The sequence below is a fragment of the Telmatherina bonti genome (assembly GCF_933228915.1).
Source record: "Telmatherina bonti genome assembly, chromosome: 2".
NCBI lineage: Eukaryota > Metazoa > Chordata > Actinopteri > Atheriniformes > Telmatherinidae > Telmatherina > Telmatherina bonti.
In genome coordinates, this window is record NC_136620.1 from 24,770,063 (window position 1) to 24,795,319 (window position 25,257).

At 39.5% G+C, this 25,257-nt stretch overlaps 1 protein-coding gene across 1 annotated transcript in view; it reads left to right on the forward strand.

The window, feature by feature from the left end:
* Positions 1–17,561, forward strand: part of nell2a (neural EGFL like 2a) — a gene marked incomplete at its 5' end in the record, with an annotated part of 83,319 nt that extends 65,758 nt beyond the window's left edge. Inside the window, 5 exons of the mRNA XM_079256066.1 lie at positions 7,116–7,256; positions 8,289–8,482; positions 12,736–12,912; positions 15,948–16,172; positions 17,451–17,561. Of these exons, the coding sequence (XP_079112192.1) occupies positions 7,116–7,256; positions 8,289–8,482; positions 12,736–12,912; positions 15,948–16,172; positions 17,451–17,492 (779 nt within the window). The 3' untranslated portion in view covers positions 17,493–17,561. The remainder of the gene's footprint in view (positions 1–7,115; positions 7,257–8,288; positions 8,483–12,735; positions 12,913–15,947; positions 16,173–17,450) is intronic.
* Positions 17,562–25,257: the final 7,696 nt, after the last annotated feature.

Here is a 25,257-nt window from a genome sequence, read left to right on the forward strand (position 1 = left end):
AAGTGAAACTCTTACAAAGACTGCTGGCTTCTTTCCCTCTCTATATTCCCATTTGTTTTAATAATGAAATATTTAATGACTTGTTACACAACTGGATCTCTGTTTTGTATAAGGGAAATGGAGGGGGGAGAAGCGAGGCGAAGGATGAGAAAACTGCTTTCAGGAGAACATGTGTGGACAGTTGAAGCGAAGAAAAGATAGAATATTTAATTATCAACCGATAGCAAATGAGATGACATGAGCGGAGAGAAAAAAGATTAACAAAAAGCAGCGAAAAGGAGGTGATTCATAATACGATGTAAAAATGGAAGCAGAAACGCTGCAGTGGAGAGGAAGAGGAGAGCGAGAGGAGATGAGAAGATGACCGATGACTTTATGAGCGAGCCATGAAGTTGCTATGGAGAGAAGAGGAACGCGGAGGTCATGCTGGCATATTGACCGAGACCGAAAGCACAACAGGGCTAGACAAACAATTTATTCCCTCAGGTCTAATTTACATTGATGTCAGACTCAAAGAAGGCTGTTAGAGTTTCAGATAACATGAGCAGACTAGACAGACAAAAGTCTAGAGGAATAGGAAAGACCACATCACAGCAGATGCTTTTGTAAACAAGCAACAGCGAGGGGATAAGACCCACAGGTGGAAGAGCCAATATCAACTCGTGTATAATTAGATTCTTATGATTATAAGAATTACATGTGTATGAAAACCAGGTTAGTCCATGATAAACAGCTCAAGACAGAAACTGCTAACAGCTATTAATGCTGTTTATGTTGCATGATCTCATCCAGCAGAGGCCACAGTGTGTACACGGTGGTGGCCAAGAGTTGGGTTCAGAAAATGAAATGTGAATCCATATTAATTTTTTTACCCACCGACAGCTCCCATGATGCATCACTGTTGTCCGCTCCCTGCTTTGCTTTGCTTTACAGTTTACCCACAAGGCCTGAGGAGGTCTGTGACTGTTTAAGCTCAAGCGGCTTGTTCAAGCTCGATGATTATGTATTCATTATTTATTTAGAGACAAAGCACTCACTCCATCACCCATAATTTGCGTGTCTTAATTAGCCCCAGCTAATGGCTGGAGCTGTCGTTTAGCTGAGTGCAACCTGCTGCTTCTGCCTAAATGGCACGTCTCCCAGGGACAGGTTGATACTGCTGCAGTGCAGCAAACTGCACTGGACACAGGACAGCTGGGTTGCTGCAAGGAGCTGCAGAATCACAGTGGAAGCTTTTATCTGTTGTTACATAGATCTGCTCAGTGTATTTCTCTTTCCCATATCATGCCTCCTCTTAGTTCTGTTCTGGGCCCAATTAACTTTTAGAGTAGATTTCCTCCTTTATAAATACAAATGACTTTTTTTTGTATGGTATGTATTTGTATTTATTTAGTATTTAAAGTTGGTCAGGTGATGTTTAGGTGTTTGAGCTTCGTCATACAATACGAATGCCTCCTGTGCCTGACAATGCCAAATTTTTTTTATCAAAACAAAATGCTTTCAGTTTGTTAATCCATTCCTTGAAGCAGGGCAGAACATCACAGAATCATCTGTAAGAAATGTCATATTTCTTTGTAGTTATTGGGATTTTTTTTTTAATGTTGGGAAAATATACTGAGTAGGCTACTTCAGCTTGAGTTAACTCTTCTCACTTCCTGGCAGAAAATTACCAGGACATTTTCTGGTAATTGCACAGACACGTCTGTTTATCAAAAACCAGAAAATTCTGTACTTCCACAGTACACGCCGTTCGCAGACACGTCTGTCAGTAGGAGCGCATGAATATCAAGCTGATGCTTGAAAGTACTAGAAAAACCACAACAGCTGTGACAACCAGTTTGCAGACCTCTCCATCTTTGATAAATCCTGTGATGTAAACATCTTTCTGTGCATATCAGACAATATCAGACAAGACCATTCCGCTTGAATGGTAGCGCATGTACACACCAGATCTGAATAGATTAGTTCCCATGTAAACAGCTGCCCTGAAATCTTACATCGGGATGATTTCAAACCAGATGGTTTAAAAGGCTCCATGTAAACATGGCTAATGTTAATATTAGAATGATCCTCCAAGCTTTTGTAGGTTTTTCCTCTGTTTCATAGCAGAATCACTGACTATCAACCAGGCTGGATGTGATACATCAGTGTGCAGTCGGTTTAAGCATTAACTGGGGAAATATGTTGCCATATTATGTCTATAGGAAACTAAAATTATCTTCATGAAATATTCTCTTTTTCAGAGACTTACTTTTTCTTTCTCCTTTCTTTCGTTATTTATCTGACACATTCAAAAACAATGAAAAATTTCCTACTAAAATTAGCTTGTGAGAGGGCAAGCAGGTTGTTAGCGCACTACTTTTCTTTCTTTTGCCACTTTTTCTAATTTCTTTGTTACTTTATTAGGTTTGGGAAATTAAACAGCTAGGATTACGGGAACATGCGTCACTTCCAGAAATGTAAAACTGCTTCATGTTTATACGGAGGACTTGGATCCCTTAGTATCTCTCTATAGATGCTCCACTGGATTAAGGTCTGTGCTCTTTCTGGACCATTCCTCTTGCACTTTGGGGTAGCGGAGTATTTTTAGCCGTCTGTCTTTGTCTGTATTCCGACTAGTTTCACCTTTCCCTTCAGAGAAAAACCTCCCCACAGAATGATGCTGCAGTTGCTGTGTTTGATTATTAAGATGGTATTTATGATGAGATGCTCAGAAAAAATCCAGGGAAATCTGTTGATGGTGTAGTTTAGCTAGAAATTTTGTGATTGCACATTATAAGCTACCAGATTGCAGATAGAACATGGGATTGTTTATTCTATAACTCATTGTTTGCATAAACCCAATCGTCAGTGTGAGACATGCATCCATCCTCCCACTCATTTCCCTGAAGACTAAAGGAGCTTTTTCTGATCCAAACTGAATTTTTGGATCAGAATATACATATATATAATATCATATTTATATTATATTATTAATATAAATGAATATATCATATTATATTATAGAATATATATATTGTTTGTTTTGTTTTTTGCTGTTAATCTCAGATGACTGTCTGAGTGGATATCATAGGGAATGATTGAATTCTGTATTTGCTTGCAGCCATTGATTGTTCACAAGACTCATTTCCAGTTTTCCATGATTACTCATCCACTCTCCCACTCAAGTGCTTGCAGATATGGATTTGCATTTTAGTGTCCGTTTCATCTCCAGGAACTGAGTTTGTAACTCAGTTTGCCTCAAGTTTCGCAATGATTAGCTGATTATTTGAGTCCAGTCCTTTTCCCAATGAAGAGTAAGGATCGCTATCAGTCAGTCACACTTCATTGTACATAGGAGAACTGGCTTTGGAAAACCCTCTCTAACCTTACCGCAGTGTCATGTGCATGCCAAGAAATGCTAAGTACACTTTGAACTTAAGGCGCTGAAACTGTCATGTTAATGCGAAATGCCATATTGAGCTCATTATAGAATTTACTTATGTTCAAATGACATCTGAGTTGGAGCAGGAGTTGTACAGGACTGCTGCTGTCTCTAAACAGATCATATCGAGAATATCTGTCCAAATGGCTCTTGGGACGCAGAAACAGACCGAGGTGGTTTGAAAAGAAGAAAGCCTTATTATTAAATTCATGGGCGATAAGTGAAGACGGGGCGTTCATGGTGCACTAGACAGGCCATCAGGCAGGGTGTCTGGTGTGGAATCTGGTATGGCACAGAATCTGAGGCATGAAGAACAAACAGTTACAAATGGACAAATATAAGATAGAGCAGAAGATTTGACTTAAGACTGGGATCTGGTCTGACTGGTGGTAAACAGTTTTATCAACAAATTGATTGAAGACTTAGGATGATACTGTAGATGGCAGTTGTGACAGGCTGTTGCCGGGGTTCCACAGCCACAGAAGCGAAGCATGCACAAACACACATGCATGGACAAGGGAAGACATGCAGCCTCACGTGAATGGAAACCAAAGTGAGACTTCAAAAAAAGAGACAGACTGCTGCGATCGTGACATTATCAGGTGGGCCTCTGAGGGAAAATGGAAATCAGCTTGAATTAGGTTACTTTACTGAAGATGTACAGTACATGTGGCAGCAATAATAGGCTTTGCACTGAGTAATGCAACACAGCAAAGTTTTATTCTTACCCCTGAGGCTTTCTGTTGGCCATGAATACAAAAAGACAGAATAAAGAAGGGAGGGAGAGGAAAAGGCAAAGAGCAGCACAGGTCTGGGATCGGGAAAGACACAAGAATGAGGAGAAAAGGTTTGGAGAAAAGAGATGAAAAAGAAGAGAGAAGGGCAGACTCAACTTGACTCTAAATTCAGCCCTTTTCTGCACAAAGAGCAAACTGCAGGGACCGGCGAAGATGATGGTGAGAGCAGCTCAGTATTTACCTCAGTTCTGAGCAAAGCAGACGATGAACATGAAACACCTGGAAAGGTAAAGACAGCAGATGAATGAAAAAGAGGTGAAGGATCGTGTCTGGAAAAGAGGCATAACAAGCTCAGGAGGAAACCCCCCCCCCCCCACTCACTCACTTTGTCCTTTGAAAGATGCCTTGATAAAGCCCTTGTTTCCGGCCTGCCACTCAGAGTAACGAGAAGGACAACTGCGGTCCATCTCATGCTCCTGTATTCTCCGTCTTTGGCTTGTCCTCCTCCACCTCCTTTTCTGGCAGCTTCATCTTCCTTTTTCCCTACCCTGTATTCTCCAGCATCTCCTCCTTGATCCAAACTCATCCTCCTGTCTCTGTGAAGGTATTTTTGTAATTTTCAAATGTCTCTCAGTCACCACGGTAACTGTAGCACCATAGCCTTGACCACTCCAGAAAATAAAGAAAGACACGTTATTTTGTTTGTGCAGTCGTTTTTCGCTCCTTGAGAGGAGGGAGCATTATTTAACAAGTGAAAATACTGAGCCATACACATCTATGATTCAACAAAAGCAAAAGCCTTGTGATTCAGTCGGGAGAGCTCTTCTCCACAGCGCCTTTCTCTGACTGTCACTGTTGATGCTTTAATTACAATGATCTTCTCTCCTCATTCAAGAAAGATGATAAAAGAGAAAGCAAGATTTCTGCACGCACGTTGTATTCGTGCGGTAGCTCACAAGTTCACTCAGTTAGGTCTGACAAAAGTCAAGTTTTACTGTCCTTAAAAACGTCACGGCCCTTGAGAAGTTGATTGGACTGCAAGCTGAGAAGTGTTGCATCGAAATTGCAGCTGACGAGTCGACTCGGGGAAAGAAAAGAGAAACATGACGTATCTTCGGCAGAGGGTCTAACCTGCTATTGTTATAACCAGACAGCCAAAACCTCAAAACACCTGAATGAAACTAGCTGAAAATAACCCATTTGCATATTTTTAGACCTATTCCATCTTCAGTGTCTGATATAAATAGTATCTGACTGCTCAGTTGTACTTTGAACTATTTCATGAAGCCATAAAAGGGAGGATGATTTGTACAAATTCAGCTTGATTTTTTAATTTATTTTTCCATTTACACAGGCAAAACACTGCAACCATTTCCTCCCATTAATTGCTCCCTGTACTTTTAACACACTGAAGTTCATAGGCAACAAAGAGCATTGGATATTTCTATTTCTCTTCAGGAGTGGAGAGAATTTACTTTAATTTTCAAAGGCATGCTAGTTATACTATTTGCTGTAGAGTTCGAAGCGGTTTTTAAGAAGTGTCCTTTTAGTTTATCTTAAGGGGGGGAAATAGAGAAAAATGAGTTTCTCCACGCCCACCAAAAACTCTGCCAACAGATGTGTCTGTTTGAACCTGGCCTTTATGAAATATTGAAAAGGGAAGGAATGTTTGAAGGCTTTTTTTCTCCTCCTCCCCCCCCAAAAAAAATCTGCAGCTGACTCAGACAAATGTGAGTAATTTTTAGATAGATAAAGCCCTAATCTGTGGGACATTTGATAAACGGTTAATCTGCTGTAGAAATGCTATTAAAAGGCCGAGGGCTCATTAGCCAATAGATCTTAATCCCATTACTGCCTGGGCGGTGGGGGACCATGAGCCCGTCTGCCTGTCGCTCTATGGGGGGATACTGTTGTGGTACAGTTGTGTAGAAGGTCATACACGGCACACTGTCATTTTCATAATGAGAGCGAGCCTCATGCATCATGCACAATCATAAAAAAGCCATCACTGGCTATGCAGACACATTTAATCACAGTGCATGTCTGGACCTAACATATTTAGCCCCGCTGTGTAATAACAGGCTTTATTTCCTCTCTCATGAAGGTCTAGGCCTTCAGTTTAATTAAATGTTCACTGGAATATCGGAATAATCTCTCTCTCTCTCTCTCTCTCTCTCAGTATTATTGTCATTGTTGACAAATGCACTGGGTTTGCTCTTGGCTGATGTTTGCAGGGTTGCTTGCTGTAATAAAAGGGTTGAACGCTGCTGTGTCATAAGCACAAGGAGGAGTGAGAGAGTGAAAAAAGCGACACAAAGAGACAGAATACAGAGACGAACAGAGAATGACAGGGAGACAAATGCAGAGAGGAGAAAGTCGAAGTGTGTAATCTCAGTTCTGAATTAAATACAAGAGCTGGAGGAGGAGGCAGAGTCAAGGATTTTTCTAAGTGGAGCTCTGTGAAAATAAACATCAGCTCCATCTATTGACAGCCACCCACAGGCTGCTGGAAACTATGTCACAGCTCTTTGCTGAATGCCTTTGCACATTGTTAAAGAAAGTTCTGTGGAGGCAAAATTGAACAAAAGACTGCACCTTGAAATTAATCTTTTTACCAGTGTGTCCAAATGATTTATTACTATTTTACTGGTATCTCAAAAAGCAAACCAATTGCATCTCTTTTATAAGCTTGTTATATTGGATTTATTCATTCCCTGCTATCTTTTATTGATACAGATGTCATTCTCTGGCTATGAAACTATGTTTGATCAATAAAGCCAATGGGCTAGATCGCCTCCAACACTAGACATGTTGTTTTATTAGTTTTGAATCAGTCAGCATTGAAAATGCCCAAGAGGCAAGAGTGGAGCTCAGAGTTTTGTTCAATTAAATAAAAAAAAAAAAGAAAAAAAAAAGCATATTCTGAAGCCGCCATTGTCTGTTTTCCCTTTTAGATATCGACGAGTGCTCGGACGGCTTTGTCGAGTGCGATAGTAAATCCACCTGCGTCAACTTGCCTGGTTGGTACCACTGCGAGTGCCGTGATGGTTACCACGACAACGGCTTGTTTTCTGCCAATGGGGAATCATGTGTGGGTGAGTTGTGTGTCACTTTATTAATGCAAATTTTTTTTAAAAAATTTGTTTTTCATGTAAGAAATATGTGGTGAACACCAAAAAATGTCAAGTCTAAAATTCTCAGAATATGCTCTTTAATTTCCATGAAAGCTTAACAATTAATCAAAATTGAGATTTTTTTAAATTAGTATAACTTTAAATTCTGCTCCATATGTTTTATAAAAAAAACAAAACAAAAAAAAAACAAAACATAATGAGTATTTGCATGATATTCCTTCTCTAAAGCTCATTATTGGACAGGTTGAGTAGCTTCCAGTATGTTTTTACCTCCCTATTTCATCACGAGCCTTAAGGTTGATGTTTCACAATACAGATGCAAAACAGCATGTCTGTGTCAAAGTAAAGAAACCTTCACTTGTCGCAAATTCTTTCAGCTTTTACGAATTTTTGATACAATGTTCGATTGGAGAGGTGTATCATTATTATTTTTCCTAGCGAAATGTCACTTTGCTTTGTGCCGCCCGTTTCATTTTGTGGAACATTCTCTCTGGTTCAGCCTGTCAGAAGGCATGTCAGAGCTGTCAAAAGGGAAACCCTCAATCTACAGTAACACTGAAGCAATGCCTGTAACAATACTGCCTGTGCTGCTCTGCTCGTTGACCCCATCTTAGCTGTCAGTTCGAGTCGAAAGAGGAGAGAAAAAAGATGCACTTGCAAATAAATAAATTAATTCTAAAGTGCCAACACCTCACAAAATTATAATTGGGCCAAAAGTGGGTTTCTGGGTTGCATTAGAGCTGCATACTGGATGTTTTTACCAAATTTTTAGAGTGTCAATGCTATGTCTTACTGTTGCATTTAATCATACGCTGACAGTTCTCCGACATCTAACAGGAAAAACAGTTTTGATTTGTCAAAGTGTAACTAAAGCAGCATGAAGGGCTTTGTACTTGCCAAACCCCGGAGCCTGGGCTTGGAAACAGCATTACCTGTGCAATATGATGATGTACAATATGAATGATGCCATTTTTTTCTGTGTGCCCTCTTTAGATATTAATGAATGCAAGACAGGAAGGAACACCTGTGCAAATGACACGGTGTGCTTTAACCTGGAGGGAAGCTACGACTGCCGTTGCCCCCATGGACATAACTGCACTGGTGACTGTATCCATGACAACAAGGTCAAGCACAGCGGGCAGATCTGGGTACTGGATAGCGATAGGTGCTCGGTGTGCTCCTGCCAGGTAATAAACAGAGCAAGATGGAGAATGGGGGGACAATGAAAGCTCAAAGGGAGAGTAACAAAGCCAAGATAGATGGATCAGTTAAAACAAGTGGACATAAAAGTCATAGGAGACTTTCCAGTTTTTGTCAATGATGCATTCCCTCTGTCTCTCAGTTGTACCTTAAACATTCAGCTGGCCTAATGGAGAGTAATTATGTTTTTTTTTTTCTCCATTTTTGAATCGTCTCAACAAAAAGTCTAAACCTGTTCTTCTGTCTTTATTTATGTAATTATCTATTTATTAGGATCTCCATTATAGTCCACAGAGTGATCACTAGTCTCCCTGGGGGTCCTCACAAAAATGCAACAACAATAAAAATATACACATGTTAAAATTACAATATATAATAAAGACATAAAACACACAACAAAAGAAATATAATTATCAGCAGATAAGTAAAGTCACCTTGCATAGAATTTAGTTGGAAAAACAGAACATTAGAAAAATCACCAAAAGCCAAAATCCTCATCAAAGGTTCATTAATCAGTGATAAATAACACTTACACTTACATCAACCAATTTTTATAAGACTCTTTCATTTATGAAGTAACTTTTTAAAAAATATGAGTTGTTCGTGGTATGTCTAACATTAAATGGGAGTAACTTCCAAGCCAAAGAAGCTCTATATGATCAGTTCTCATCATAATAATGTTTGTTGCTAGTGTTATGTTCATGGCAAAACCCTGAAAATTTTGTCTGTTCATTTTAAAATGTGGTGTACCATCAAATATGACACTGTATACAAACATCAAAAGACAATATTTTAATTCATCCTCAAGAGCAAACCATGATAATTGTTTATGTGTCTCTCTGTACCTTGACGTGGACAGAAGAATAGAGAACTATTTTGTTCTGTGCGATCTGAAATTTTTTTAAGCTGTTTCACAGCAGCACTTAACCAAATTAAAATGAAGTACTCCAAATGGAGCAAAACATGTGACTGGACAACGTCACGCAAAACAGAAAATGGAACATAAGCAGAGCATTTTCTTGAAGTTGCAATGTCCTATCCCATCTTTAAAACAATATGATCAATCTGATCACACCAAGACAAGAAATTATCTAATTTAACACACATTAATTTGGGCTTAATCACATGGTTGATTGATACCCTGATCTACAAACAATGTGCAGTGGCATTAGCATGTGCATACTTACTAGCAAATACAATAGATTTAGCTTTGACAATGTGTAATACCAGCTGGTTCATTCTTACCCATTTGGTTATGTTATTTAGCTCAACCTGAAGTTTTTCCCTCAGTGTAAGAGATGTTAGTGATGTAGCCCACAGAACAGAGTCATCTGCATGTATGAACAGCTCCATTCCCCACAGGGCTAGTCAGCAACAAATGTCACTTTCTTCTGTCATAAAACCAGACCAGTCCTGCCCAGAGAGTGTGAGACATTTTAGAAAACACTGATGCCAACCAGTAGAATAGCTTCTGTTTTACTTTTCTTTTACAATAAATGAGAAGTGCAATGACTTCTGATAGACCAATAAGCACAGCACCTTCAGGCTAATCATGCTATGGTAACTTTGATGCGCAAAATTGCTCATCATTGATCTTTAAAGAAGACAAAGTGAAGATATTCACAGCAAATTAGACTTCATCCACGGCTGCTCTTGAAAGAAATATTTACTTGTGGTGTGTACTCAGTCATTGTAAATAATTGAGTAGAGACTCTAATGGCATGTTCATAAAGCAGCGCAAGTCAGTAGTTTTTATTACCAATGGGGGAAATTTGTTTTATGTTGTAGTGACAAACCCACAAAAATTAACAGCTAACTTTCCCGCCCTTCTAAAATACAGAGGAGCATTTGGCAGCTACACATAGAAGTATTGCTCAAATTTGTTGGAGACAATCAGCTAGAAATAATAAGGATTTGACTTTGGAGCGAATGCTAATTTTACACATATTCTGTACATATACAGGTTTACTGAATATAGGAAAGTGTTTTCTAGAAAGTTTTCCTTGTTAATGTGTAAGCTTTATACAACTAAATGAACCATCAGTACATATTTAGGTAGTCTGAAAATCTATGGACATTATTATTTTTTCTTATTTCAGCTGTTTATTAAAAGTTGATGAAGAAAAATAAAACAAGTCAGGCTTAAACAGTGGGTCACATCCAAACTCTATCGGCTGTCTATTCCCCACCCCAGTGGCTACAAGGTAGGGGGAAGGCTACACTCTGAAGATGTCACCAATCACATCTAAAACATGGAGGAGTTTTGGATTGTAGTGCTTTTGTTGAGGCACAAATGTCATTTTAGAGCTGTTTTATTGATAAGGGTAAATTATTCCTTCATTGATTGTTCCTCTGCTAAGCCGGTAAAATATTTAATCACACGTGTGACATTTTTATTTTTTAGGTTTTACTGTCAGTAAATGTGAAACAGGCCAACCTCAGATACTGAAACAAATTCAGGACTGAACAGCAAATTTAAATTTAGCAATGTGTTAAGATCCTGTTATTTCAGGGAGCCAAAATGACCAAGGGCTGCAACATACTTTTCAAGGTAAAGAAAAACCTTTCTCCACTTTCTCCAAGAAGCGAGAAGGTTATTCAAGAGTACAGTAAAGTAAAGAGTTCACATAATCTCTGACTCTGCCAGACGGAATTAAAAAAAAAAGTTTGGAGAATGTGCAAAATATTTTATCACCTCAAGGTCATAATGCTCTGCACAATTATGTGTAAAAAACCATAACATCAGTACTTTGTACTTTGAAGCAAAACAGAAATTTTTCTTGTTAAAGCTGAAGTTAGAGTTAAAATTAAAGAGGATCAACTCAAGCTGAATTTATTTGCTAAAAACAAAAACAAAGGCAGAAAGACTCTTTAATGAAACAACTGAAGACACCCTTTTCTTTGCAGATGTCCGTGGCTTCCAGACTTTAGGTAGTTGTTCTAAAGGAATTATTTTAAAAAATGAAAATTTTATTCATAGCTACTTTCATCCCCCCAATTCTATTTTGATGTAGGAAATGCCAGTGAAGCTATGGCAGCAGCTGTTGCATGTAGTTATTTCTGAAAAACTTAGACTGACTCAGACTTCTGATGTTGTTGTTTTGAATGATTTCTGACACCAAGGTGACGAAGCCACTGGGATGAGCTGGTCCAGAAAACTCATTCTGTCATCCCAAACACACTGTGTTCCATGATTATTGGGTCACGCAGCAGTCAGATAAAGCATTTTAGCATTTTACTCAACCTGATGCCAAGTAGTGCAAGGTGATTAAAATGGATTAGTGTCGGTAGTGAATGATCAAGCATCAAATTATTCATTTGATTACAAAGGACCAGGACAGAAATGACTCTCTAATTAAATGAGTCATATTAATTGATTTGAGAGATTGAAGAGCTGTCTGTCAGAATTAGTCATATTGCACAGTTCGGGGAGTGGAAGCATAAACATGTTATTGTTTTGGAGGTTTGTGGACGCAGCTGGAAATTAGATGAAAAGCTTCAACTAACTGAAACCAAGGTCAAGCACCACAGAGGAGACGAAGGCTGGAATCTGTCCAGGCTGAGGCTGTGCAAATATTTAATAGTTTTAACTTTCTCTGAAAGGCTAATGGCGTATAAGTCAGTGGATTGCTTTTCATGTATAAAACGCTTATTACAGAATCTGTGCTAGAAATCCCATTTTTACTGTCATGCAGGTGTGCATGGAGACTGCAATTAAAGATACTTTTCAATCTGAATCAATCATCTCAAAACATGATTGTCTTCATTAACCAGAAATAGGTTGAGAAACTGAAGACTTGTATAATTAAATGATTATCTAAAGAATTGCTGACTTAAACGCTTTGACATTTAATTATTTAGTTTATTGGCAAATTGCTTCCATGTGCGTGTCCAACACTCACGCCCACATTAAACATTCATACGCATGCCTGATTCCCTTTATGTTTTAGTCACACTGATGTGACATCACCACATATAAATAGAGAAGTATTTCAGACAGTTGGAAGGCACCTTAGAGACAAGAAGACGGCCAAGTAGTGTGTCCTCAAACATCCCACTGACAGATGAATAAAATCCAGCTTCAAAAGACTCGGGCTTTATGGCCTTTAGTGCATTATTTATTATGAACATATATGTTTAATGACTCCGTCAAACAAATGGCTTTCTGTTTTGCATGTGAAGGTTTAATCATGCCTGTGGGCATTACCAAGTTTAATTTTACGTTGTGCTCCGTGCTCAGGCTGGCCAGGTGATGTGTCGCAGGATGGTGTGCGACTGCGACAACCCCAATGCCGACCTGTTTTGCTGCCCCGAGTGCGACCCACGACTGAGCAGCCAGTGCCTGCACCAGAACGGCCTGCTCACTTACGGCAGCGGCGACACATGGGTGGAAAACTGCCAGCAGTGCCAGTGTCTGGTGAGTGGCGGCGGATAAATCCAGGAATCCTGAAATTTGCTGCTTTTTGTCAAAAACTATGAAAGAAGGGGCGGGGGTGGACAGGGAGGGGTGAAAACAACATAAGCATTCATCACTTTGCCATACAAGAAATGCAACAAATACCCCAGTCTCCATGGAAATGCTGAATGAGAGATGTGCTGTGTATAGAAAGTCAAGGAGAAACACAACATTGTGAGGCAAGAGAGAGGGGGGAGTGATTAAGAGTTGAATGGGAAGGTTCTAGCCAGGACAAAAAAAAAGAAGATTAGTTTCTGTCTGTTGAGTGATTGCTTTGATTTGTAAGAATTCATAGAACTGTCTTCACTGTTGTCTGCTGTGAAGGAATTACACATTTTATTGAAGGGTACTTCTAAGGTTGAGGAAACAAGAGTGTAATAACAGTTGGATATAATAGTGAGTGTTACTTGTGTCCGTGGAAGAGGCGTACACAGTGTGTGCTTGTGTTGATTGATGAGTATGCGCTGCACATGTATTTCTTGTAATTTCAAGTGTCCTCTACTGCGCTGGAGCCTTATTCATCAAAGGAAGCAAAATAACCTGGCACTCCCCGCATGAATCTCTCACAGTGAGACATATGCACTATTTACTTTGTGTTCACGTCTTCTGCTGTGCTGACCTTTTCCGAGGTTTATACAATGCTGCTGTTCGAGCAACAGGGAAGCATTTTGCAGGTGATTTCCCAATAAACCTGACAAAATAAATAAATCTTTCCACTCGTGATGTCTTTCTTAGTTAAAAGACAAATGCACATCAAATGCAAATGACATGCTTTACATTCTACAACACTAGTGTGTCTTCCCCACGCTTCCACTGGCTGCAACACACACTCATTTCCTCTGCTGCGAATCTCAGCCTGAGCACTCTACAACTCCGTTTTATTATTTTCAGTCAGTTTTCGTTGCTTTTAAAGATTAGACACACTTGTAGCTAAGATACTTTAATTTTGGGGACAGATTTATGCTTTGAGTAGAAAACCGTTGTCCGCACCTCGCTCTTAGATCCTCTTTTTTATTCACTACCACCATTGAAATGCCGTCCCAGTGCTCGGACCTGAGGGCTGCTTCTTTTTGGGTTTCTTACATCGCATCATTATAGGACAGCCTGAAAATCACTGCTCAGCTGAGAGCCAGCGGGGAAGCGCAGTTGCCTGAAAATGGGTTCACTCAGCCTCGCTCTCGCCATGGCCGTGCTCACCGCAGGCACTTATACGTGTTGACACAAACACATTTGAGAAGTCAGACGTGTCTGTCACTACAACGTAGCACACATACAGGGTAAACACGAGTATGTACACAGCATACACATGTTTGAAAATGTCAGCACACCTATCACCAAGACAACACACACCCTGCAGATGTCCAGGCTCATACAGAGAGAGACATAAAGGATTCCCAATTAAAGATGCACAGATATACACACAAAACAAAGGAGCCCGAGCACATAGCGTGGAAGAGCAGCACTTGCAAGAGCAGGCAGCTCCTGGCTCCTGCAAAACCTTACCGCTGCTCCAGTAGCGTGACAGGGACGTGAAATGAACCTTGAATGCTGCTACACTTAGCAGAGCAGTGGCTGTCCAAGCTCAGCAGGGGACTTGAAATGCACGGTGACAGGAGGCAGATGGGTAAAAACATGCTTCCAGGACCAAGATGTAAATCGTTTTCTGCTAAGTATTCAATTACATAAAAAATCAAGAATGTGGTCTGTGCAGACTGTGCACACATGAGCTACTTGCGATTTTCTATCTTGTTAATTTGCCAAAATGAAGGAAGCGCTAACTTCCATTACTATTCATGTACGTTGTATTTAAGGTCAAAGCACATATAAAAAAAAAATGTAAAAGGAAAAAAAAAATGTAGGGAGCATAATTTCTGGAAGCTAATTCCAAAGCAAAATGAAATGTCATCAGTTTTAATCTCCTGGAGGCATTTTGTAACATTCACTTTGGCAAAGTAGTCTGTATGAGAGCAAAGTTAAATTGCAATGAGATACCAAGAATACTGAATAAAAAGCCAGATTATAATAACAGGCCTCATTAATATAACAGTGAAATAAAAAGGTAAGCTTCAGCATAAGTTTTTATGCGTCATAGCAAATCTCTTTGTCCATTGTGATCATAGACCACATCTGCGTAAACAGAAATGGATGACAGTGTTCTGTTTTGCAGTTAGGGACAAATACCTGAGGCTATGTTCAATCCTTCCCTCTGGCTGCTGGTAAAGAGTGCAACTCAGGGGGGATTTTCCCACTTTGGATGTTTACATAGAACACAGAGGCAAATAGTGGGCATTAGCGCTGTAGGAGTCCATGTGCCTTATAGCCAAGCTAATTTACTACAACGTTGCTGAAATGCTGAGTCAGAACATTTTCAGCGGTATTAAATATCCCCAGTGGCACACTTACATCAAAGTTAATATACGCCTACCTTTTGTATCGCCTTGTGTGTTCAAACACCTGCAGTCTACACATATATAAAGATATATCTTTGCTGATAAATAACATCAAAACTTCTCATTAATGTCACTGTAAGCAGAAGTGGGTCAGACCAGAGGAATGCACAGCAAACGTACAGCAAGGTTTGCAGACAGGCAAAATGTACGACTTTCTCAGGTCAATAAAAGATGGAAGCAGCAAAAATCCAATAAGGCTTTCACTGCTGAAAATATGCTAGGAGCTTAATATGGGTATGACAATAGGACAATTAGAAAGCTGCAATATTAACTTCCCCAGTCTGCAGAAACTGCTGACTTTGTGAGAAGATTGCTCCACTCATCTATATTTCCTTGGTACCTTAACAACTTCTTTTCTTCCCATCAAACAGAGATTGTCCCCCTGGCACGTAAATTACACCACGTCGGGAAGGAAAAGTGTGTGTTTGCATGAAAAACTTGTTTAGGCGTGAAACGAGCATTTGTAAATTTGCCAAAATTTTTTCAGTTTTTACTCCTTTTTTTTTTCCTTGATCCTTCTGAGAATCTCTCCTTCTGCCCTCACAGCAGGGGCAGGTGGACTGCTGGCCTTTACCATGCCCGCCTGTGGACTGCGAGTTCACCGTGGTGCCCGAGGGCGAGTGCTGTCCGCGCTGTGTCACCGACCCCTGCCAGGCTGACACCATACGCAATGACATCACCAAGACGTGCACAGACGAGCACAACATCTCACGTTTCAGCGGCTCCTCTTGGATTAAACACGGCACAGAGTGCACCTTGTGCCAGTGCAAGGTAAGCTGCCAGTTTTTAAACAGCAAATTACAACTCAGTGGCAGATGAGACTCCGCCCCCCATTAAAAGTGGTTTGTAAACTGAGAAAGCAGGATAAACAGTCTGGTCTTTGCTCTGCAATGGCAGACTTAAAATATTGCATAAAAACTTAGGGAAAAGAAGCTGATTGCCTTTTCATGCAGACATGCAAATTAGGGAAAATGTGCATATTCTGTCATGCTTAAGCCACTTAGCTTAGCATTATGACTGCAAACAGCCACCCTGGCTCTGTCAGGTGGCAACGAAATCAAACATTTAATTAGCTGTTGATTACAGTGTTAAAATTTCAAGTTGCAGTGTTATAAGGTTATGTGCTTGGCAGTTTCTTTTGGTTGATCTGCTAGTTTCCCAGCAACCTCAAAGTGATGACAGAACTCCTGTTTCCAGTCCTCATACAAAGTTTTAATGAGGCCATTTCCCAAAATGATGAACCACTCCTTTAAATAAAAATGAAAGTCTGAGGCAAAGATAAACCTGGCCTGAGAGATTATCTAGCGGTCTCTCATCTAGCGGCCTCGAGCTCAGCTGCAGCAGGAAGTCACTGCACTGTGTTAAACAAGCTGACATGTTTGCACAGTGTAGCACTTGCAATGTATGTAGCATTGTCAAAGAAATGGAGACAAACACACATAATCTGCTCCAGTATATCAAGTTGGAGGAAGCCGCTCTGTACAAGTTTTATTACTGTGTGACTGAGCAGTCATTTAGAGTAAGCTATGCAGGCAATATCCTCTTTGTTTCCAAATGTGAGTGTAAATTGTTTCCCTCAGCTACAGAACTAATCCACCAAGACTGACTTGCCTGCCTGAATTTCCAAGATAAAATATTCCGCTTCTATTTGCTTGATGATAATCTCCACATCATCGCCATGAGATTGCAGCCCTTTTTAATGTAGGCTTTCAGATAATTGTTACTTTCACTGAAAATACATGGATATTTTCTCTTTTTAGGTGGCTTTGCACTTACATCTGTGATTTGATGGGATTTACACTCTATGAATCACTGACCGTTCACATTTGAATTCTTAGCTAAAATTTGCTTCCTAAAATCCGTGAGTGGTGAAATGACACTCAGAGATACTGCAAATACCAAAGCAAGCCTGCATGCTGCAACACTGCCACCACCATCCAAAAAATACCATCTGCCAGCTCTCTGAAAGAGTTTGCCCGAGGTTAAAGTGTGATGATAATCCACCTGTGTTTCCTTACCTTTTTTTTTTTTTCTTTCTCTCATTTCCAGAATGGACACATCTGTTGCTCAGTGGACCCCATGTGCCTTTAGTCCTGGCAGCTCTGAAGGCACCTGTACAGTGTTCTCCATGTAAAAAGTAACAACACCCTTGTGTCACCTTACAGTCCTTTTCACGGTAGGCCTGAGTCAAATAGTGTTTGCACTGTCAGGCTGGTTTTTGACCTGCTAACCGGATGAATGGAGGTTACTATCGAGGGCACACTGTCAAACAGACCATTGTCCAGCTTTAACCTTCAGGTACTCTGTCCTCTGATTATCTGCAGTTTAAAGTTCTTATTATATGACCCCATACAGTAAACTCCTTCCACCTGGTACTATGTGCTCAGTAGATATTAAAACTAACTTGCAAACAGTGTGTGACTCATGCCTGCTTCCTCAACTCCTTTATACCAAATGCCAACCTGTATCATACCAAACAGATGGTGGACTACAGTTCCCTCAGTCCCACTCTCTTTGTTCTGTCTCACCACATAGAGTGAACCTTTAAGGATCACGGTTCCCCGCTCCGAATCATTGCTACATGAAACTGTAAGATATTACTACTACTGGCATGACTGTGCTTGATGTCCAAACTTTTTTGCTGATTTCTAAATTCTCAGTGATGATGATGAAGATGATGATGATACCTTAGATAGAATAAAGGCAGTTAGCTTAAGGTTCTGTTGCCACATTTACAAGTTGTCTATATTATGTGATGCTTTGTAGCATTTTGTTTGACTCCTCCTTTTTGTAATTTTGATCTCCAAGCTTGTTATTGTGCTTTTAGTGAAATAAAGTATTTCCATTTACATTTAGTTCTCGTGTGTGACTTGTATATGAGTGTCAGTTATTTATTTTGATCTAATCTACATAGTGAGCACTCATGAATATTTAATATGTCTCTCCTAAGAAGAGTTTTTCAGGTTCGTTGAATCCCTCTCTAGAAAATTATGACCATTTAACCTTATTTAGGAATGAAGAATAAATCACTGCTAATAGGATATTGATTAGTTTAAGTGATTTACACCTTTTAAGAACGCATTCTAGCCAACCAGCTTACAACAAAAAGATGCTGTTGCTTGTGCGTACTCTTTCTGCTGGTTGTTCATAAGTTAATTAAAAAGCATTTAGTTTATCATTATTCTCTCATGTTCTTAATAATGAATTTAATTGTGAATGAAAATAAATCCTTAATGACACTGTTTATAATTTTACCTCACATTCTAACTGTTCACTTTTTAAAACAGATCTGCATGGATCAGCTGCTCATGTTCATGAAATAAAGAAATTAACTTGATCTTTATGTTCTGTCTGCAACTTTTTGCAAAGTTTGTAACAATCTCTTCAGTCAGGACTATATATATATGTATATATAAGTATATATATAGTATATACATATAAAAGTAATAGAACAATTGTAGCAGGTAGTTTAAATGTGGTGGTATGGCTTTACTCCAGCACCTCCCTGTCCTGTTCCATCAGCAAATGTGGGCTGCCTGAGGCAGGGAGCAGGCAGCAGCAAAGACTCCCCCAGGGGTCAGTAATAAAGCAGCTTGCAGAGGAAAGTAGGAAAAAGCAGTTTAAACTGGAAACATTGTGTGAGATTTACACTCTTAGTGCATAGGTGGAAAAGTTTATATCAATCAGCTGATGGAGACCGGCACTGACATCATTTGATGGACCAGGATGCGGGCCAGATACATGCCCCACCAGAGTCAATGTGGTGATGAGCCAAGGTTTAGTGTGAACTTTAAATTGCAACAAACTGACACCTTCCCACCTAGCTTGAAACTGTAAGGGCCAATTACAAAGATCCACTTTAGAGTAAAGTTAGAGGTGAAGAGACCAAGAAATGGTCTCCGATGGTTCCCAAGTTTTTAAATGACGGTAGAGGAAATCATAAGAACTTCGGAAAAGATAGATTGATGCAATGACAAAATGACTACACTTACACACTTAAACTAAGGTGTGACACAGAATTGCTGCAAAAAACACTGCAGCTCTTTCAAAGATTCATCCATCCATTTTCTATACCAACTTGGTCCAATTCAGGGTCATAACTGGAGCCAGTACTGCTGCTATTAGGCAAGAGATGGTGTGTTCATCTCAGAGACAAATAAGACAGAAAGACATGCACACTCTCACTCCAAGAGTCACCAATTAACTTAACTGCAGGAGGAGGCATAAGTACCCTCAGAAGCCATGCTGACACAGGGAACATGCAAACTCCACACAGAGAAGCCCCAGCTGTGGCTCAGATGAAGGAGCCTTCTCTCCATTTCATTATTGTAGCAAACAGTTAGGTGAAAACAAATCATACCTAGTTTTTTTTTTTCAGAATAAAAAGTTAGTTTGTTATGTATTAGAATTCATGAGAATGTCTCTCCTCCTCCCTCATCAAGAAATCTTGAACTAGTTTGTTTGTGCCTAATTTTTCCATCTATAATATTTCACTGCTAAATCCATTCAAAGTGCAAGCATTCATTCTCCAGATCAACATTGGTTTGTTGCCAGTTGAATCAAACTGGTGCCTAACTTGCTGTGACATAAATATATGTTATACTATAAACATCCTGCAGAGATGGTGAAACCTGTAAGAGGAGCAGAATGACAAATATTCAATTATGTGTGCAGGAGTACTTTAAGGATTATCAGTATGTGCTGGTATCCCGAGGGGCAAGATTTTCTCGCTTCCACAATCAGATTCTAACTTTAGATATATTTTATACTGTGAATTGAATCCCAAAGATTAAATTAGTCTTCAAAGATCTGATATTGCAGTGTTCTATCATTGTTTTATTATTTTTTTAAATAAGACCCTTCGTGCTGGATACACGTTCACATCTGCATATTTCAATGCAGAGCAAAAGCTACCCTGGATGCAGCACACGGCTTCCTCTCTTCCCTACTTCGGTGTCTGAGCCTCAGGAGATGGTAGTAATAGTTGTATCGCAGAAGAGCTCTTAAAGCTCCTAATATAATTATCTATCCGTTCACAGCCACCAACAAATGAGTTCAGCCTGGAGATGGCTTCATTTCCCTGTGGAACCATGTCTTTCCTCTGACTGAGTCTGCGACTCTACCTCCCAGCTACTTACAATGACAACACACAAAACGGAATACAGTCCACATATGCAAACCCATCCTTCACTCACTTGTGTCTCTCCTGTACCATACTTTCCTTAAAAACTTTAACATTTTTTTATTATGACCTGAAACTTTTCGCCCCACAATTGAGTGTTGAAGCAGTGGGCACGTGCTGTAGACAGCTTCCAGTCCGAAGTGGCTGCTTCTGGTTTGCAGAGCCACCATCTGGCCTGCTTTGGTCCAGTGGCTTCTAGCTGGTGGTGGCAAGAGGCCAGTGGGCACCTGAGTAGTGATGACGCAGCAGGCCAAACTGGTCCTCCAGCTGGCTCTTAAATGTCCAATTTTCCATGGCAGTGCTGAACCCCCTGCAACAGATGCCTGGACCCTCAGGGAGTCCACTTCACTGTGTGTCCTATATTCACTGTTAATGACCACACATATCATTGAGATTGTGGCTAGTGAACCAAAGTAGAAACTAAAAGTTAGTTTCACTTTGGCAGAAAGTTTAAACAAATAAGATTTTTTTGTTGATTTCAAGTCATCATTTGTACCCCAAATACCTTTAATTGGTCTACAAAGTCCACTGTAGTGTTGCTGGGAACTTTTTTTTTTTTTTTTTTTTTCTCTTTAAAATCAGAAAGAAAACCATAGAATGCAATTACACAAAAATATTAATGTCTTTGCACTTAGCAAACTCAGCAGTGCAGAATCCATAGGAAAATTGCGACAGATCTCAGTTTACAGCATTTATCTCTAACTGCTGCAGTCCACACAGTGTTGTGTTTAGCTGCTGCAGCTTCCGCTGGACTGGCTGAACATAGACATGTAGAGCTCAGCCAACACATGTGGGAGAGTCAAGTTGAACCGACATCTATATAAACACAAAAGCTCGACAGCACAGCAGTGCCTACAGCTTTTGCTTCTAGATATAACTGTGGCAGAGGCTGAGGGTTGGATAGCAGGGAAGACCACTGAAAAAGGTGACAGGGTGTAAATATAGTCAATGAATTAAAAAAATTGTAAAAAGGTAATAATTAACTCTAATTCTGCAAATGTAACTACAGTTGAAAAAGTAGATGCTGATGCAGTTCTCTCTGAAGTGAATTTTGGTGCTTCACAAATAATTCCCCACAAAGGCAAGAATGTTGTGGGTTCACAAAAATGTTTCTTCTTTTCTTTTTCTCAATGAAGTCCTTGAGATGATTCTACAAGCTGATTAGACTCCACTGACTGCAGTTCACTGGATATACTCAGGAAAGCAGACAAAGAAATCAGGAATAAGACTAGATTGTGTCAAGACCCGAAAAGCAAAATGGCCTCCATAATTCTAATTTAACCTTTCTGTACGTTGTCTGTGTTTCTCATTCATACAGTCAGACAAACTGTCATATAAAACCCTTCTAATTTGATTGTATATGTTGCACTACATGCTACAGTATATATTTTCTATGCAATCACTCGCCTACGAGCATTGTGGGGGCAATGTAGGAGTTCAGTGTCTTGCCTTTGGACAAGTTGACAAGTAGAACAGTTACAGATACACCACCGCCTGAGTCATGGCCAAACATTTTCCTCTGGAGGAAGTTTGAAACCACCACCAGCCAAACTTAAACAGAGACAATAAGGGACAGATAAGCAACATATGAATCACCATTTTGAAAAGGTCAAGAGGTCATTTATGTAGATGAGAGAACCTTACAGGAGATCTGTCAGTGCAGTGCTACATTTATCAAATCCTGATGATAGAGGCCAGGCAGACACAATTTCTCTGCAAACCTCCTGCAAAGTTAAAGGCCAAAAACAAAATTAATGTCAAAAGACATTGCGGATACTGCCTGATTTTCTTTTAAATTATATACTAAGTTTTTTGGGGTTTTTTGTTCTTCACAGTTGTTAACTTCACATTTCTCCAGCTCTGCTTTGCTTTCTATTGTGTTTAAATATGGTAAAATGACACGTAAATAAATTCAAATATAGAACAGTTATTAATGAAAAGCTGGTTTTTCTTTCTTGGCAGAAGTCTTCAACAGTAAATGTTCATAAAAACTACGCAGGTCTATAGTTGATCTGGCTTAGGAGCAATTAGAATAAAATTTGATCCTTCACAGGGGAATAGAAAGGCAGACATTATTATCGGAAACCCTCGCCTTGGGATTCAGTACTCCGAGTGAGTAAATGGGAAATTTATCCGAGCCACGTGTCTCTCTTATAGGTATCAGACACCCGCAGAAGGAATAGGCAATGAATTTTGTTTCCCTTGTGACCACCAGGGAACCATCTCAGGACCAGGGGGAGCATCTCAGGCTCTGCGAAAGGCTCATAGGGGAAACCTACAAGCTGGCTGAGACTGACTGCGCTAATAAATTTCACAGGGTCTCCAACAGTCACAGAGCTGTCAGAACAGAGTGATGGGCAATGCCAGGACATGATGGACTGATCTAATTGGAGGATAGCTCAGAAACAGCTGAGGAGAGTCCAGCTGATCTGTAACTGGCTGTCCCCTCTGGGGATTTTCTGGTTTATATTTAGCTTTAGGTGAAACAAAGGGGCTTCAGGTTTTTTTTTTTTTTTTTTTTACTTACATCTTCCCTAAATAGCAGTTCAAGTCTTCAATCAATTAAAAAGAAATAAAATTGATTGAAAAAAATACTATGAAAAGAAGATTTATGTAAAAAATGACCTAATTCAAAAGCAGAATGTGGTTTATGTGTGGTACAGATACAAATGCATCCACTGTATTGTGAAGGCAGTCAATAGATCGGTAACACAAGTATGCTCAACAAACATTTTTGAAACTCTGTTTTCTATGTGTTCTCTCAATTACAGCGTGGTCCTCTCAAAAAAATCAATATCTCATTTTTCAGCCCCATGGCAGGCTTAGAGGAGGCTTCGGTCACACAGCTAATGCTCACTGGCAATGAGATTTATTTTCCCAGACAAACAACAAGCAACAGCAAGACCTCAGGTGTTCATGCAACCGCTTTGTTTTCTCACAACAGGTATTTTATTTATTTATCTTCCAAATCTTCCAGTAACACCATCTGGCTGAGGTTCATATTAGACATCATTTACTGTGAATGTTGCGGCAGGATACAGTGTAGTGGATGTAATAACTCTTCACAGGACATATGTTTAATGATGACGGACTCCTACATAGCTCAGCTGTAATCTCTTGGTCAAAGATATGTTAATTTAATGGTGCATTTCATTTGAGTTGGAAGTCCAAACTGGGACCCAAACTTGCCACGTTCCACTATATGTCAAATTTGCTTATTGCTAACCACGCTAGCTATCATCAGCAAAACAAGCTAATGGAAGCACATTATGTTTTATTTACAAAATACAAACATGTTCACCAATGGGAGGTTGGATATTGCGTCTCAGGACACACACTAAACGAACAGACATGCTGTTGAACTGTAGGTATTGCCACCTTCTTATTTGCAGGCAGCCATGTTGGATTTAGGGGGTGGGTGCTGTTGAGATTTTTCTGACTTTCAGAATCAGAAATTGGCATTTGAGAGTCATTTCAGCTGATTACTTTTGCAACATGAAAACAGAAGTTCAAGCTAAGTTAGAAAGGAAAGCACTATTATCAATATTCCCTCTCAAATCAATGATTTTTTTTTTAACCTTGAGTAGAATCTCTTTGTCAAAGTGCATTTAGCTGCAGGATTTCAAAAGCATTTTTCTCCTCTTACCTTGGATTTAAGCTTGGTCCTGAAATGAAAAAATCTATCAACCTTTCCACATAGAAACCACCATTCTGATGGCACTTTTGTAAGACTATCTTGAGTTAAATACCAGTCAACAAACCCTCCGGCATTAGGCTGTTTGTATGTCTATTCTCTTTACCAGATCAACTTAGCACATAAAGTCCCTGTTTATCACTTAGCACAAAGTAGAGCTTAGGCTCATTCTTGTGTCCAATTTTGGGCAAAGTGCTTCTCATTCAAAACAAAAACCTCAAGTTGATGGTTGCTAAAGTGGAAATCACCCTCTGGGGGCTCATAGAATATGGTAAAACAAAAAAACAAAACAAAAAAAAAAAGCCTAAGAAATAAGATTAAATGTTGTAATTGCTCGTATCCAGTACAATGTGCCAATATGCCACCCCTTGACTTTGCAATAACCTAAAATGACCTCAAAATAATTTTAATTTTTTCCTGAACTTGGGCACATACATTAACTTTGACATAAAAACTAAATTCCAAAAAGACTTGAGGAAATGAGATTCATCGCTGAAGAGTGGTTACCTTGGTTTCACAAGGTTTTTCTCCCCCCCACCAACATATTCCTTACTCGTAGACTAGTAGAAGGTCATTGCTCCATTAATTTCAATAGCAGACATAAAATGGAGCACATATTCTGATAGATTTCTTCCAGCTATAATCTCTAATGGTAAAATTCATCCTGTTTTCAGCAAGCAACACACGCACCCTGGATATTATAGGCGTTTATAATATATCACTCAGAAATTATTTGCTCATAGAGACTTCTATTCAGGGTGTTGACTGATTTTGTGACTGGAGAAGTCATTGAAAGTAACATTTTCTGTTAAACTTGGAGATACCACTTATGTTGTAAAAGAGCATAATTATTCCCCATAATATCATACAACAGCTTGTTTCTTCTTTCTACACCTACAAATTTGCTTGATCCCTCAGATTTTTCTGACCATCATTTGCTGAAGTTTTAAGTCCACATACGATCAATTTAGTCTGAGTTC